Source organism: Heterocephalus glaber, unplaced genomic scaffold, assembly GCF_053883595.1.
Source record: "Heterocephalus glaber isolate CG9 unplaced genomic scaffold, H.glaber_assembly_v1.0 deba00000613, whole genome shotgun sequence".
NCBI classification, from domain to species: Eukaryota; Metazoa; Chordata; class Mammalia; order Rodentia; family Bathyergidae; genus Heterocephalus; species Heterocephalus glaber.
Window position 1 is genome coordinate 89,380 of NW_028258152.1, and position 15,671 is coordinate 105,050.

The window sequence follows — 15,671 nt, forward strand, 5'->3', positions numbered from 1 at the left end:
ACAAAACCAGAGTGAAATCTTATTGTACATACACAAAAATATGCAGGCATTCGTAAATATAGACATGAATCTATAAATCCCTATTTTAGAATATGATAGTTCAGTCACATAAAATAGAAGGATATTCTTAATATAAAATGTTTAAATACTACCATCAGCAGGCTTAGCAATAAAGTATTATAACCTTTAAATGTAGAAATATACATTCTTTTCTTGCCTATGAAACATCTACAAAAATTAATCTGTTGATACATAAAGAAAGCCTAAAAATTCTGAAATATTTATACAGCAGTAATTTTTTAAAAGTAATACAATTTATAAAATTTTTGACAATATATCATTTGAGATAACTCACTCTAATTCCCTTAAAAGATAACAAATTATAAATTAGAAAACCTTGGGCCAGGGATTTAGCTCAGTGGTTTCACCACCTGCTGCACAAGTGCAAGGACCTGAGTTTGACCCCCGGTACCAAAAAACAAAACAAAAAAAAGACAAATAAATTATAAAACCACATCCAAGTTGTCCCTAGGAGGAAAAAAAAAGTGAAAATGAAAATTATAGCTTTTCTAGACTAAAGCACAGAAAAGAAAAAAACTACAGGGATAAAAGGGAGACTATGTTTTACTTTAAAATGGTTAAAGTGGTACAATCATAGGAAAGAATCTATATATAGATCCAGAGAAAAAAATTTTACAATAAAATTATCATTTCAATTTGATACGCAAAGAATGCTTTATTTAATAAGTGATCCCAATACAACTGGCAACACCAACAGCAACAAAACCCAAAGTACACTTTCTTCATATTAAAATAAATTCCATATTAAATATATAAATATTAAGGAAAAAATTTAAAGAAACATTTAACATTTATTTGTATAATCTTAAAGTGAGTGAGAGAGCCTCATGTAGGACAGAGTATCTTATAGCCTGAGCTCTGAGTTAAAGGAATTCATGATCTAGTACCACAAATAACATAAAAATGTTAGTTTTGAGGTATGAATGAAAACAATGAGGCCTCAGAGAGCAATGCAGTTCTTTTAATGGCAGACATTAGGGAAGGGTTCACAAAAGCAGCATTAATTGAACTGTTTTTAAAGGGGGTGAAGGGGCACCTTCCGGTCAGTACATGGGAACGTATAGTTATTAGAGGACCCGCTGATCCAGTACCAGTGAAAATGGCAATGTAATTGAAGTACAGAATGAATGGTTGAGGAAGCTGAAAATGGACCAATCTGTGAAAGAGTTCATCTGCCCAGCTTAGAAATGTCAATTTAACTGCATTATTTTTCACTTGCTTGGGCTACTGAAGGTATGAGGATGGTCACATCAACCCAAGAGAAAAAGGACTCACTTTTGAGAAAACATGGTTCAGCCAAGAGTAGTTAATTGTAGATCTTAACGTCTCTTCTTCTTCTCCGCTTCCTCCTACTCCTCCCCCTCCCCAACCCCCCTCCCATTTCCCCTCTCTTCCTTCTCCTTCTCCTTCTCCTTCCTTCTCCTTCTCCTTCTCCTTCCTTCTCCTTCTCCTTCTTCTTCTTCTTCTTCACAGAGTTTTAACCAAAGCCTTGACCTCAAGCCTACAGCAGACTTATCCCAGCCTCTCTTGCAGCTATGTCTACCTATCCGATCAAGGTGTGGCTGATAAGGTTTAGGTAGAAGTGCTCATGAATAGTCCAGCATGTCCCATAAAAGAAAGAGAAGACTCTTATTCTTTTTCCAGGCTGTCACAGGATGTGATGTTTGGACAATTAGGGCAAGCTAGAGTACAGACACCATCACAAGGATGTTGGGGGCTTCTGGAAGACTGTAAGGATGTATTCTGTGAGGCATCAGTTTCTGCCTTGTTGAAGCTACGAGTGCCCATGCTCATCCCAATTGTTAAAGATGAGTGTGAATGGTATTGTAATGAGAAATGCTTGTATTTAAGGAGCTGTTTCAGAAAAAAAATCATGACTGGGAAAGGTGAGGCAGGAATGTCGTCTCGCAGAAACCAAGAGAGCAAGACAGATTTAAGAGGTAAAAGGGGGACAAAATAGTAGCAGATGTTGAAAACAGCCATGTGGGAAATGTAGGTTGAATGCAGGAGCTTAGATTCAGTCACAAAGTCATTGTTGACATAAGAAAAGCAATTTTAAGAAAGTAGTAAATTTATGACAGCCAAGTTAAAGTGGGTTTCTCAGGGAATGAGAGGCAATGAATTAATTTCAGGGAAAGGAAAATAAAACAATAGGTTAAAGACCAGCTAAGGAGGAAAAGAGATGTTTGATACCTTTGCTCACAACCGAACTCTATCTCCCACCATCTTGATTCAGCTAATATCCGCTATTGTTTATTAAACTGAAAGGTTACTTAATCCTTTGATAAGAAACTCTAAATCTTCAAAATATTAGGAACAATCAGCCCTTCTCATTCATAACCGGGTTCATTCTTTTCCGTTACATAGTATGTCATTCTCAAAAGCAAATATTTTCTAATCCCAACTCAAATTCAGTGGTGGCATATTTGTGAACATAAGTGGGCCAGGATGGAGATGATACAAAGCCCTGATGTCGAAAGAAACAAGGCTTCTCTTAACTCTGAAGAAGTTCTCATTCAATTATCCAAAGATTTGGAAGTATCACTTATTTCTATCAAAGGTGTCCAAAGCCACATAAGGAAATGCAAAAACACTTCATATATGATGCATTAGCAAGCCCTTGTGCCTCATTCCTCAGGCCCTGTCCCCAGCTCTAATGCCCTCTCTTCCTCCACTCTGCCTCCCTTCTTCCCTCCCCTCTTTCTATCCCTCTTTCTTCCACCCTTTCTCTCTTCCCTCTTTTCCTTCTTTCCTTCCTTCTTTCTTTCCTCCCTGGAAGAAAAAATAATTACCTTGAGATAGAAGCTATATGAGAAAGAGTGATATGCTAGATTGCTTGAGATATTTTAATACCTATAGAGTGTCAATGACAAGTAATTCTTACTAGAAAAGAATATGAATTAAATACTGGGGGCAGGAACCAAGCCCACCAAGATAAAGATGTAACTTGATCAAATGAAACATTGACCAATAAAAATATGTTGAATTTATGAAAATGGTCTAGATCATATTTAGTGAGATGCTTTCAAACTATGATTTATTTTTAATAGCAACAAATGTGTCATAGGATATAGTTTATGGTTGGTATAAAAGTGAGGTCAAATCAATACTGGGAGGATTGTCTAGCAATGTGTAAACTCAATATCTGTTTTTGAAACACTTGCAAGTTTTCTGAAGATTTTAAATGCTTTTTTTTATGTGCTGGAAAAAAAAACAAAACAAGTTTGCATTATGTTCTGTACTGGAAAACTTAAACAATAGATCTCCATTTCTCTCAATCAGAATGTTTTTCCTGCTTTCCTGGATGTGCTTGCTAACAGAAGAGATGAAAATACTCTGTAAAATGTGAACTCCTCTACACAGACCACTGTTCAACTCAATGAGTTTTAACTTAAAATGTCAGTTTATGAATATTTAAACCAAATTTCTTTACTTTCCAATAGGCCTATGACTTCCAGGGCTGTGGAAAGAGAAGTTTCAAGCTGACCCCCTGCAGGGCTGCAGAGAGGACTCCTCTAATCTGCCTCCCTCTCTGTGATGCAATGCATGTCCTTTACCATACCTTTATAAATATTTGAAAACCCACAGAGCTATTTGAAGATAAAAAAATTCTGTATACTTTATTTTGCAAAGCACTGATATATCTCAGTTCCATTTAGCTACAGTACAAAGGATAATAAAATAGCACCTGGAAATTTTTTAATAGGTTGTAAAGAATCTTGACTCTTGTTCTTCATTTTCTTCCTATTTTGCTAAAGGACAGAAACAAACCTCCCCCTCCCACCGGCTCAACCATCAGGTTGCCGTTGGCCTTATTTTCATGCGCACAACCCTGAGGGAATAGTCTGCTCCTTTAAAGGGGACCCAGACCACGCCATTCTCTGTCTCATAAGGGCTGTTTTCCCTGGGGTCATAGGTGCCCCCGGGATAGTAGATGCCATTGAGGTTGGCTGCCTGGCAGTTATTGTACCACCAGCCTCCTCCGTAGACTTCCGCACAGTTCTCCTCCCACTGGTCTGCATCCCTATCAAAGGTACTGAACTGCATCCCATCGTGAGAAGTGTATTCTGCCCCCTCCTCCACAGAACCTTCGACCAGGGCATCGCCAGCGCTGCCCCGGTAGGAGGAGACCTTCAGGACGTAGCCCTGGGCCTCAGAGCCCACCTGCAAGTGATACTCTGCAAACGCCCCCTTCCCAGCCCAGTCCTCTAACTCAACCCTGAGGAGCGAGCCCCTCTGCGTGAGTAAGTGGAGGTGGTCATTGCCTAGCCAGAATTCTCCTTCTCCCTTGTCATTCAGGCTGCCGAAACCTCTCTTGTAGTCTTGCCAGGTCCGGTTAAAATTCAGTGATCCATCCATTCTTTGCTGGATCAAAAGCCATCCTCCCAAACTGGTCTCTTGATCGCAATAAACAGAAAAAATCTTACTGGATCCTGGTGGCTTGATATTGAAAATGCCACTCTGGGCACCTGAAGGATGTGTTTGGAGGACATCATCACAGTCTAAAAAACAAATTAAGCTGGTTGGAGGAAGTTACTCTCATTTAGCTTTACAAAGATAGGCATGGCCTGGATTAAACAGGGCAAACACTGCTTTTCTACCTCCCTTCCTTCTTTCCTTCCTTCCTTATGCCCATGAGAAAAGGATGCACCTTCACTGGGATATAATTTTATGCAAATGAGGGAAAGTTAAATCTACAAAATGCAAATTTCCTCAATGGATTTGGAATTTTGCTTGCACATACTAACTAATACCAAGTAACCATCAAAAGTACTTAAGCATCAATTAACATTGATACACCTTGGGGGGATTTATTTAGCTCAGTGGTTCTGCCGCAGCCTGCCTCACAGGCGCAAGGTCCCAAGTTCGATCCCCGGTACCAAAAAAAACAAAAACAAAAACAAAACATTAATACACCCTATTTTCTAACCTGTTCTAAATGTCAACTGAGACCCACACTAAATTATGATTAGTTAATTGTGTGACAATCCCAATAGCACTCATTTCAAATGGTGGAAGAATTTGGTCAAGCAAACTAAAAACCGAGTTTCCGAAGGATTCATTCATTCATTGAACATGTGTTTATTGAGTGAGGACACCCTGCACTGTGAGGGGTACAGAGATGCACAACAGACAAAGTCCCTGCCCCAGTGGAACTTACAGTCTAGCATGAAAAACAGATCAAAAAAGTGTAATTTCCATAAACTGTGATAGAAGGTTAGGAAAGAAGAGCAAGGTGCTTTGGGAGCACTTTTCAGAAATAATTAGCTTAGTTTAGGGGGTCAGGGAAGGCTTCCCCAAAGGAGAAGTGTGGATACCTCTAGAAGGGCGAGCTTTAGCATAGCCTCTCTTGATGCCGTGTGCGTCTCCCAGGTCCTCATGATGGGCTTCACTTCCAGCCTCATCTGCCATTTTCAAGCTCTTGGTTTCAAATGTGGAGCCTCCTTTATTGTAAGTTGTGCTACTACTACTTGCTAGTTGCTGTCTGTGACTTGTAGTACCACTGGTGGAATACTCAGGGATTCCAAAGGTATGAGAGCCAGAGTCCTCTATGTCTGTGAAGAAGGATGATTCTGTGCCCCTAGAATGGGTCTTACTGCTGAACTCTTTGAAGGAAGTTGAGGGTAAGAATACTTTTCCACTTGAAGATGTATCAAAGAAAGAAGCTTCACCGGGGTGCCTCAGGGCAAATTCATCGAGGCTGCCGTGGGTACTAAAACCATGCAGCATGTCTAAGTCTGGGCCACCCCCACAGTCCGCGGGATCTTCCGAGTTCACCACTTCTTTGGTCACCTTTTTGCTACCATCAGAACCAACAACAGTCTTAGTGACTGTTTTAGAGCATGAATGGCGTGAAGTGGTTGTGCCAGTAGAGGTGACCTTCTCGTCCCCGATCACAAGCTCCTTGTCTCCTTTAGAAGTGACCAGTTTACCCGTGTGGTACTCCTTCCTTGTTCCTGGGCTTACATTTCCTGACTCTTCTTCAAATGTACCCCAGTCTGGGTTGGCAGGCCTGTTGCTACCGTAGCCTGAGCTATCTGGTCTAAAACTTCCAGAGGCAGGGCTTGCTGGGTTCCTAGTTCCACCATAAGGGGGCCGAGAGCTCCCAGGATTCCAGTGCTCAGTGCCACTGGATGCAGCCCCTCCCGGGCTCTGATTTCCATCACTGCCAGGATTCCAGTATCCAGGACCACCGGGCCCAGGCTTCCTGGGGCTTTCGGTCTCTGATCCTGTTCCGTGAGGCACAGAGTCTCCTCGGGCACTGGCCTCTCTCCCAGGCCTCTCTAACTCCATTCTCATCTGCTGCATCTCTGTCAATGCCCTCCACTCTGGAGGGGCCGTCTGAAGCTGGCTCTTGAACTGTATAGGAACCAAATCTGGAACCGGTTTCATTTTTATCAGTGGTAAGAATTGCCTATCTCTAGAGGGAAGTAACTCTTTGGCAATAACCTGTTCAAGTTGCTTCTGTTGCTCTTCATAGTCTCTCAGATTTACTTCACGAGCCAAAGCCCTGCTGCAGGAACCCTTGCAAGATCGGATCTTAATATCAATGTCCACCTAAAGAGAGAAAAAGAAAAGGTAGAAAGAAAGGAACTATGTGTACTGAGTTCCTGGCAGTTAATTTATCTTTTGGAACTGGTTTCATTTCTTTGGCTTCCAGTCCTACCGATTGATACTCTGTTCTCCACTGATGGAATATCCTCGGAGGAAGACATGCTGCATGTGGTAAGGCCAGGATGTGCAACGGGTTGTTATTTGGATTCATTATGGAGTTAGAATGGGCTATTTCCTCTGAAAGGAAGCACTAATTAAGTGATCCTTGACGAGACTGAGGCCACAGACCTGTGATGTTATTACAGGCTTTGGAATCCAGACAAGACTGAACTTTTGCTTTTGAAACTTACTATTTATGTACCCTTGAAAATTTTTTTACTATCTCCCAACTTTTTTCTTCATTTCTACTTTTCTGTGGATAATAGATGTAGCAGTTTTCTAACTCATACAGACTCTAGATACATGATATTGCCTTCCTTTTCCCTACTATTCAAAAACAAAGAAACAGGGTGTTGAAGTCCTGTGCTTCCTTACCTCCAGGCGTTTCATGTCTATCAGCTGAGCCCTGACGTTGTTCTGCAGAAGTTGGATTTGCTGCGCTTTCTCAATGACTTTGCGCCTCAGAATCTCGATTCTGCTTCTCAGGTCTCCTGACACTTGGTTATAAGTATTATCATTGTCTGCAGTAGACAGTACAAACAGTGAAGGAGCTGCTGAGTGATTTGAAATATCCAACCCTCCCAAAAAGAAATGTCCTTATAAATATTCCCGCATTTTATTTGGGTTACAGTGTTTCCCAGACATTTAATCTGTGAGTTTCAAGCGTATTAAGCATTTCACTTTTGGGTAATGTTATGTCCTCCAATCATCCATGGTTGTCAGTTATAATGTCCTAGTAGCAATTAGTAATGCAAATAAATACAAAAGAAATTTCCTTGGAAATTTAAAAGTATGAGAAGGAGATAAAATGAGTAGCTTGAGCACATTCTAATTATTTCATCATATCTTCAGTCAAGGGATTTGACTGTGCTATTGAATTTTCTTACTGAAGAGTTTCTCTTTCCACCAACAGATTTGAAATTGTTCCCAAACTATCATGGGGTCACTGGGACCACTCATTTGCCAGCTGATATTATATCCTTGGCGTTGGATTACTCAGGTGGATCCTGAAGATAGGATGAAGCAAAGCAAGGCTTCAGGACCTACGACTTCCCTGGACTCACTGTGCAAGTCCAGCATAAACACAGTGTCTCCTGGCCCCGACAGGAGTCCTCTGAGAAGGATACAGCATAGCTTTGTATTTAAAAACACCTTGAAATCTGCATATCAGCTCAGTGGAGTCGAGGGTTGGACTCCCAGATTTGTGGCCATTGACCAAGTCCCTTGACTTCTAAGTTACCTCAACAAAAATATCTACTCAAATGTTTGGGCCCATCTTATTTTCAATATTGACCTTTTGAGAGGAACATGCTTACATTCTTGTCCTTAGTCCAAAAATCTGAGTTATTGTGTGATCTTAAGTAATCTAAGCTAACCTCTTCTGCTTTATAAAAATGATAAGAAACAAACCTTTCCTTAAAATTCAAGAATATCATGGAAATATGTGTTTCTACACTAAGTATTCTGGAATAAATCACAATAGCTATAAGTAGACACCATTATTCAGGATTTGTGCTGTTATTTTTGCTAGAAATCAAAACACTAATATTTAATACTTACTATTGGCTTTGGAAAAGTCCCCTCTCAAAATCTCCATTATGTTCCTGTATGTACTGGAATCTTTATTGTTCTTTTGATAATCAAATAGTGCATTTTTCAGCTTATTTATTCTGTTTGTAAAATCTTGATTGGCTTCATCAATCAGCCCTTTCATCCTGCAGCCAGAAGGGCATTTGTACCCCTGAAAATAAAAACGAAAAAAACGACATTGTAAGTCTATCTCTTAGATCCAAACCTTATTCCAGGTTTCCACAAAGCACTCACTGCTTCTGATCATCTATTGGCTTAAAAGTAGCTAAGAGGACTACTTACAGATCATAGAGAAATTTTGGAATTGTGACCCATTTAACCACAAATTAGATCCCATGAAGTCTGAAGTCCTAGGACTCAGGTTCCTACTACTTGCATGCAGCTAAAACCCAATCTGCTGTTCAGCCTATTAATGATGGGGCATCAGGGAGGTAAGCAGACAATGCTCTGGGGTCTAGCCTCCTTTCTATTGGCTGTCTTTATTTTAGCAAGTAAGGAGCTAGATCATTATTAGCTTTCTTCTTCCTGGGAAAGTTTTCTGGGGTCACTGTGTGAGCCTGCCCCAAGTCCTCAGGCAGGACTCCAGCTCCCATCCCTGCCACTTACCCAGTCCTCGTCAGAACAGAAGGGCCAGTCAGTTTCTTTGCAGGCAGACTGCTGTCTCTCCACAAGTCTTGGGCCACGCACACCTCCTCCTTCTGTTAAAAACGCTCCACCAGTATCTGCGCTCTTTACACACACACACACACACACACACACACACACACACACGAGCAAAGTCAACAAGTTAGCCAAGAAAGGAGACACTGCCCTGACTACGAGTCCCAAGAAATGGCGCTCTGTGGAGATTACAGGAGACAGCATTAGGGCCTCCAGAAGCTTTGGGCTTCCTGCCTTTAATGAAAACCCTAACACCATTGTACGAACTTCTGAGGACTAAAGGAGATAAAGTGCACACATTTTTAAGTGTGCTTGATACTAATAAGCAGCTGATCAATGTTAGTAGTTTTGTAGGTTCTCGATAAGAGGAATATTATTTGACTCAACAAAATTACTTAAATTTCACCTTTTCATTTTAACACTTGATCTTAGCCAAAAGGCCGAGAAGCGATTACACCTTTTCATTTTAACTTAGGACTGCAGACGGACAGACAGTTGAAAACTTGGAGGGGTTCCTTCTCCTCTAATGCCGGATTCGTATGCAGATGCCTATACTGTTTTAACTTGCTGCCCCTTCTCGGCAAACTTCCACTGTCCCCTTCAGGATGGGTCCAAAGTTCAGGCAAGCATTTGTCAAGGACACGAATGTGGCCAGTTAAGATTTGGAAATGTATTTTAGGTGACTCCTCAATACAATAACTGCTTTTTATTTGAAATGCAAAATAATTGACTGAAAGTAAAAATAATAGTCAGTGACTGGCAGTTCTTTTGAGCAACTTATCAGTAGAAATGTACAGTTAAAATTTTTCTACTGTGAACCAGATGTAATAGCATACAAAAAAAATCTTCCAAGGCCAGGGATTTAGCTCAGTGGTGCGCTGCCTGCCTCTCAAGCAGAAGGACCCGAATTCAATCCCTGGTACCAAAAAAAAAATCTTCCAAGACCTTACATCCTAGTAAAGGAAGATGGCTTTTAGATTTTCACTATTTTTATTCTCTATCACCAACTTACAAGAATTTTTCTGTGACTACGTTAGTTTGGAGTAGTTTATTGTTAAAATTAATCAACATGTGCAGTCTCGTTTTTTAAAAAAATTCAGATAATAATAAAGCTAATTCAAAGGACCTAGAACAGTTTATGTCAAGGAACAAATGCAATCATTCTATCTAAGCAATAAATAGTAAACTTAAACATGTTTCAGAATAAAATGTTACAGTGAAAACAGGCAAAAAATGAATATTTATACTGTAGGGGAGATGGGATAAATAATTGAAACTTGTGTATTATCCAAAATATCCCTTTAACAAATTATTTTAGTTTCTCTCCACCAAAAAACATTACCTAGTATTTTACTATAGGGAGAGAATTCTTTACCATTTGATATTAGGATTTATTAGTGATGACACAAAAAATAAATTGAAATACTGTATATACATTTTGGATAAGAAACTAGAGGGTAACTTAGGTTCTTGGACATATGTTATATTTGTATAAGGTTAGAGTGTTTCAGAAACCTTGTTGAATGAAATTTCATTTTTATGTACGTCTCTGGAGCTAAATTTTAGATATTGTTGCAATATTTAGAAGATAACTTAAAAGAACACACATTCTTCCCAAAAGTGTACTGCCCTATGAACTAATCTCTTCTGCATTTGCTGTACGTTTCCAAAACAACTCATTTGGTTTTTTTTTCTTTTTTGTCTCGAAGCAGACACCAAAACAACCTCTTAGAAAAGTTGTACTAAAACTAAACATTTTGAACAAATAGCGAGAAATTAAAAATAATTTTATAAAATGTTTTCTTCTGTTAACTAGCAGAATGCCTCAAGATTTTATAGGGACAAAGATAGCAAAGTATTTTTCCCTTTAAAAAAGCAAATAACAGAGTGGGGATGTCACTCTGGTGGGTTCCATTCCCAGCACCACAAAAATAAATAAATAAACAAACAAACGCCAACAATGTTGTAATACAGAAAGACCAATGTTCAGGTTTCCCTTGAGAATGTGTGCAGTCTTTGGTCCCTCACAGTTCTCTCTTGGGCTCATATTACCCTGTGCTCCTGTTCAGCCCATCTGGGATGTTGCTTCTATGCCTGGAACTCAGAAAGCTGAGTGTCTCAAAGTGTAGAATTGGTGGATTCAGACCTGTAAGCTCCTTGTGGAGTAATCACTGGAGAGAAAGTGAGAAGAGAAAACAAAAGGTACCATACCCATACTGTGCCGAACACACCCAAGACCAGGTAGAAGACCCTCACAGAAAGCATCTTTTCCGAGGTTGGGGCCTTCTCGTGAGGAGCACTTCAGCTGAGAAAGATCTGCTCCTGCCCAGAGCTCCCACCCCATTTAAATCTGGGCACATTGGTTGTTAATCATTACTCTTGTCCCATTTGCACACTCAAAGCTCACTACAGTCCTTTGCTCCTGCAGTCACTTTGGTATCCCAGAAATTCTTGCCCAATTCTCCTCAGTTTATTTGCTTCCGATAAGCTGTCACAAATGGGAGCATTGGCTTCTCCAGCCAGCAGTTACGGGAAGAGCCCACGTTCTTGGAACAGGATGACTGAAAATGTAAAGGGAAACACAAGAGAATGCATTGATACTTCCATACGCAAAGGAGTATTCGGGTGGCTGAAGCAGACCGCCTGTAGTGCAGTGAATAGAGATTTTAGCAAGCATTTCACCTTAGGTAGGAAGCAAGATTGGGAGATCTGACTTTCAAAAGCAATTTTGTTAACAAGTTGGTCCTGAAGGCCTTCTAGAAGCTTATGTTAAAAATCTTTCTCTACCCGAAACACTTAAGATATCAGTTCCTGGAAGCAAACATCACAGCTTCATAATACTACCTAAACAATTGTAAAGCTACTGGACAAATTACTTTACCTCTGTATGCCTCAAGTTTCTCATTTTAAAAATGGGCATAATGATAATCTAACACATACGTTTTTATGGAGAATGAATGAGTGATCCTTGTTAAGCCCTCAAAGCAGTGACTGCCAAACAGTAAGCTCACAATAAATGCTAACAATTACTGGAGACCTGAAAGTACCATGGAAAGTGCCATTTCACTCCTCTTTCTGTGCCATTGGATATGCTGATTTACTTTCCTTGCTATCCATCTCCATAGCAAACTTCTTACTGACTCTATAGAGCTACCATAAGATCCAGCAACTCCATTTCCAAGTGTACCCAAAAAATGAAATCGGGATCTTGAGGAGACATCTACATTCCCATGTTCATTGCAGCATTATTTACTATAGTCAAGATATGGAAATAGCCTAAATGTTCCTTGATGGATGAGGAGATAAAGAAAATATATATACACAATGGAATGTTATTCAGCCTATTAAAAAAAGAAATTCCTAGGGCCGGGGATTTAGCTCAGTGGTTTCGACCCTTGCTGCACAAGCGCAAGGACCCAAGTTCGATCCCTGGTACCAAAAAAAAAAAAAAAAAGAAAGTCCTGCCATTTGTGACCACATAGATTAACCTGAGGACATTATGCTAAATGCAATAAACCAGACATAGAAAGATAAATGCCACATAATTTCACTTATATATGGGATCTAATAGTTAAATTCACAGCAGGAAAGTAGAGAATGGTGGTTGCTGGGAGAAGTGGGGTAGGGAAATGGAGACATAGTGGTTGAAGCATTTGAAGTTTTAGTTGCAAAGGACAAATAAATTCTGGAGATCTAACGCACAGCATGGTGACTGTAGTTAACCCTGTAACAAATGTAACATGACTGTACTTACAATTTGAACTTGAAATCTGCTAAAAGGGTAGATTTTCAATTTTCTCATTGCAAAAAACTATATATATATATATATTTTTTTTAAAACCACATGAGGACATATATACAATTCATCAAAAAATGTATACAACAGGAAAAGAAAAACTTGTGTAAATATTTTAATACTAAAGTTGAGATGTCATGAGCATAACACAAGTTAGCTCAGCTTCTGCAACCACAAGAGGTGCTCAAAGTGGTGGCCATGAGTTTCCAGACATTTATTAGTCCAGCCAACTGCTGAAGTGTGTCCACATTTTTGGGAGGACTCTGCATATGCTAATTAGTGTTCCTTGTGTTACTAGAATTCCAAAATGTTGTCCCATGATGACAAAGAATAAAACTGCACATGGTAGTAGCCGGGTGTGGTGGTGTATGACTGTAATCCCAGCACTTGGGAGGCTGAGGCAAGAGGATTGCTTCAAGTTTGAGGCCAACCTGGGCTACATAATAATTTCAAAGCCAGCCTGAGCTACACAGAGACCTCGTCTCAAAAAAACCCAAAACAAACAAACAAAAACACTGCACATGGAGGAGGTAGGGCACAAGAACCTTTATTTAAAAGATATAAAGGGGAAAATGTAAAAGATACAAAGACAAGGAAGTAAAGCTCCCACTAGCTGGGAGGGGCTTCTGAGTAGGCCACCCAGGAGGGCTCTTTGTCTAGGAGTTTTTGAGGGATTTAGAAGGCAGCTCAGGCCATTGTATAAGCAATATATTCTCTATCCTATAAAGGACTACATATTCTTAGGGTCAAATCAATGCAGTGTTCACAGTGTCCATGCAGGGGTCATATACCCTTGAGCCAATGGCCTGCGTGGTCATGTTCTGGAAAAGTCCCAGACAGCTGAAGGACACCTGGAAGATGTTTTCGTAAGATCCCTGGAGGGTCATGAGGCGGCAGACTACATTTTGGGCTTCCTGACACCACTTTGAGGCCACTATCTTTACTGCCTGATAGAATCCTAACTCCTATCTCAGTAATTCCTGCTACAATTTTGCAAACTATATGCATTTCAAAGCATAAGTTATAAACCTTAAATATAGACAATTTTGTGGTACTAAAGATTGAGCCTAGCAACTTCACAATGAGCTACATCTTTAGTCTTTTAAAAAACCTTTTATCTTTGAGACAGGTCTCACTAAGTTGCCCAAGGTGGCCTCAAACTTGAATCCTCCTGCCTCAGCCTCCCAGAGTGCTGGGATAACAGATGTGCACCACCATAACTGGCAAATTTTTGTTGTTGTTTACTATACTTCAATGAAACTACAAATACATTGGCTTACATTTGCCACATTTACCAAATTAAAATACAAGATACTCAGCAAAATTTGAATTTTAAATAAGCAATGACTATGTTTTAGTATAAATATATCTTATACAATATTTGGGATGTACTTATATTAAATTATTCTTGTTCTGTATCTGAAATTCAAACTTAATAGGTCCTCCTATAATTTATCTGGCTTGTATCTGTGATTTATCAATCCTAGCTTGGCTCCAATTTTACCCCCTGTGTGAAGCCAATCCTGACATTAATAATAGCTAATATTTATAGTGTATTTAAGTGGTGAACACTTTGCTAGACTTTTCACTGGGTACCTGATTCAATCTCTCCAAGTAAAAGCAGTCTCTTGTTCTTCTAGATGTACTTCCCTGGACTATCTCCTACTAGCAGATTCTATCATTGTAAGAATATTGTTCATTTCCTCCACTAGGTCATACTCTTGAAGATTGGACTATTTCATTTGTGTTTATAGTCTCTCCAAAAGGTGTGGGTCCATATTGAGCAAAAAAGCATTCCTTCACATGTTCCACTGTTGCAAAGTTGACCTGCTATGAGCACATGAAGCCTTATCAATGGACCCAGGCAGCGGCCAGGGCAGTGCCCTCCTCAGCTATGGAAGGTTCCTTGTCAGCCCTCTAGAATTTCTGAGGCAATTGCAGTTGGTATTTCTAAAGACAGCTACAGAGCTCGGAGGGAGCCCTGGGACTGTGTCCAGGTTCCGTGGAAACCTGGATTATGCCACACACAATTACTCCTCCAGAAAAACATTATTCAAGGACTGAAAGGCCAGGCTGGACCTCAGGTGTCTTCCTGTGTTCACAGGAAATGCCCCTTTTTGGAAATGAACAGGATGTAGCAAAGAAGTTCCCAAGGAGCAACCTGGGAGACTTCAGGTAAATTGATTGAACATAACTTCGATGAAAGTAAATCAACAGAAAACAGTCTCAGTGTTCTGTCCAGACACTTCATGGAGGCCGCCCCAGGGATTTATCCTTACTGCTCCAAGCTTCCCTCAAGGACCTGAACTCCTTATTTTTAATGTACCCAAGCCTCTGCTCAAGTGGCACCTCCTCAGGGAGATTGCCTCTCACCTTGGGACAACGACCCCCACACATTGGCCCCCAGCCTTGCTTTGTTTTTCTCTGTGTCCTTTATCAGTCCTAGACAATGCGGCAGTGCAGGTTGGTGCGTGGATAACTGGCTTCACAGGAATGAGTGAGATTCCAGCTAAGTAACATGGGCAAGCTATTTAAGTTCTCCGAGATAGCTTACTTACCTGCAAAATGGAATGCCAATATTTATTTTGTAGGGTGGTTGGATTATATAAAATTATGAGGATCATATAAATGATTCATATCAAATGTTGGTCATACACAGTAGAATCCTTACAAATAAAAGCTTTTAGGCTTCTAAATGTCTGAATGTAGGTGTCCCATAATTCAAAGATGACTTGTCTTCTCTCATGCTCTAATTCCCTCACCTAGCATTTTTGTGGACACTTGGTCTGGCCCCGCTCAATAAATACACTGTGTTGTAAGTTTTGGGGAG

General features: G+C 40.1%; 2 protein-coding genes across 2 annotated transcripts; both read right to left on the reverse strand.

The window, feature by feature from the left end:
* Positions 1–3,692: 3,692 nt before the first annotated feature.
* Positions 3,693–4,638, reverse strand: LOC147829446 (fibrinogen alpha chain-like). The gene has a single exon (XM_087205742.1). It carries the CDS (start codon positions 4,438–4,440, stop codon positions 3,877–3,879), a length of 564 nt encoding a protein of 187 aa, XP_087061868.1. The 5' UTR covers positions 4,441–4,638; the 3' UTR covers positions 3,693–3,876.
* Positions 4,639–5,147: 509 nt separating this feature from the next.
* Positions 5,148–11,466, reverse strand: Fga (fibrinogen alpha chain). Its single transcript, XM_004869217.4, has 5 exons — positions 11,257–11,466; positions 8,992–9,114; positions 8,356–8,536; positions 7,171–7,316; positions 5,148–6,639 (listed from the first exon to the last, which is right to left on the reverse strand). Exons 1-5 carry the CDS (start codon positions 11,308–11,310, stop codon positions 5,356–5,358), a joined length of 1,788 nt encoding a protein of 595 aa, XP_004869274.2. The 5' UTR covers positions 11,311–11,466; the 3' UTR covers positions 5,148–5,355.
* Between the last annotated feature and the right edge of the window lie 4,205 nt (positions 11,467–15,671).

Bases quoted from the DNA above. Each gene is read 5' to 3' on its own strand.
- LOC147829446 (XM_087205742.1), bottom strand. From the start codon at position 4,440: ATGGATGGATCACTGAATTTTAACCGGACCTGGCAAGACTACAAGAGA.
- Fga (XM_004869217.4), bottom strand. From the start codon at position 11,310: ATGCTTTCTGTGAGGGTCTTCTACCTGGTCTTGGGTGTGTTCGGCACA. The intron at 8,537-8,991 runs GTAAGTGGCAGG...TTTTATTTTCAG, and splicing joins TCTGTTCTGACGAGGACTGG to GGGTACAAATGCCCTTCTGG. The intron at 7,317-8,355 runs GTAAGTATTAAA...TGTCTACTGCAG, and splicing joins GGACTTTTCCAAAGCCAATA to ACAATGATAATACTTATAAC.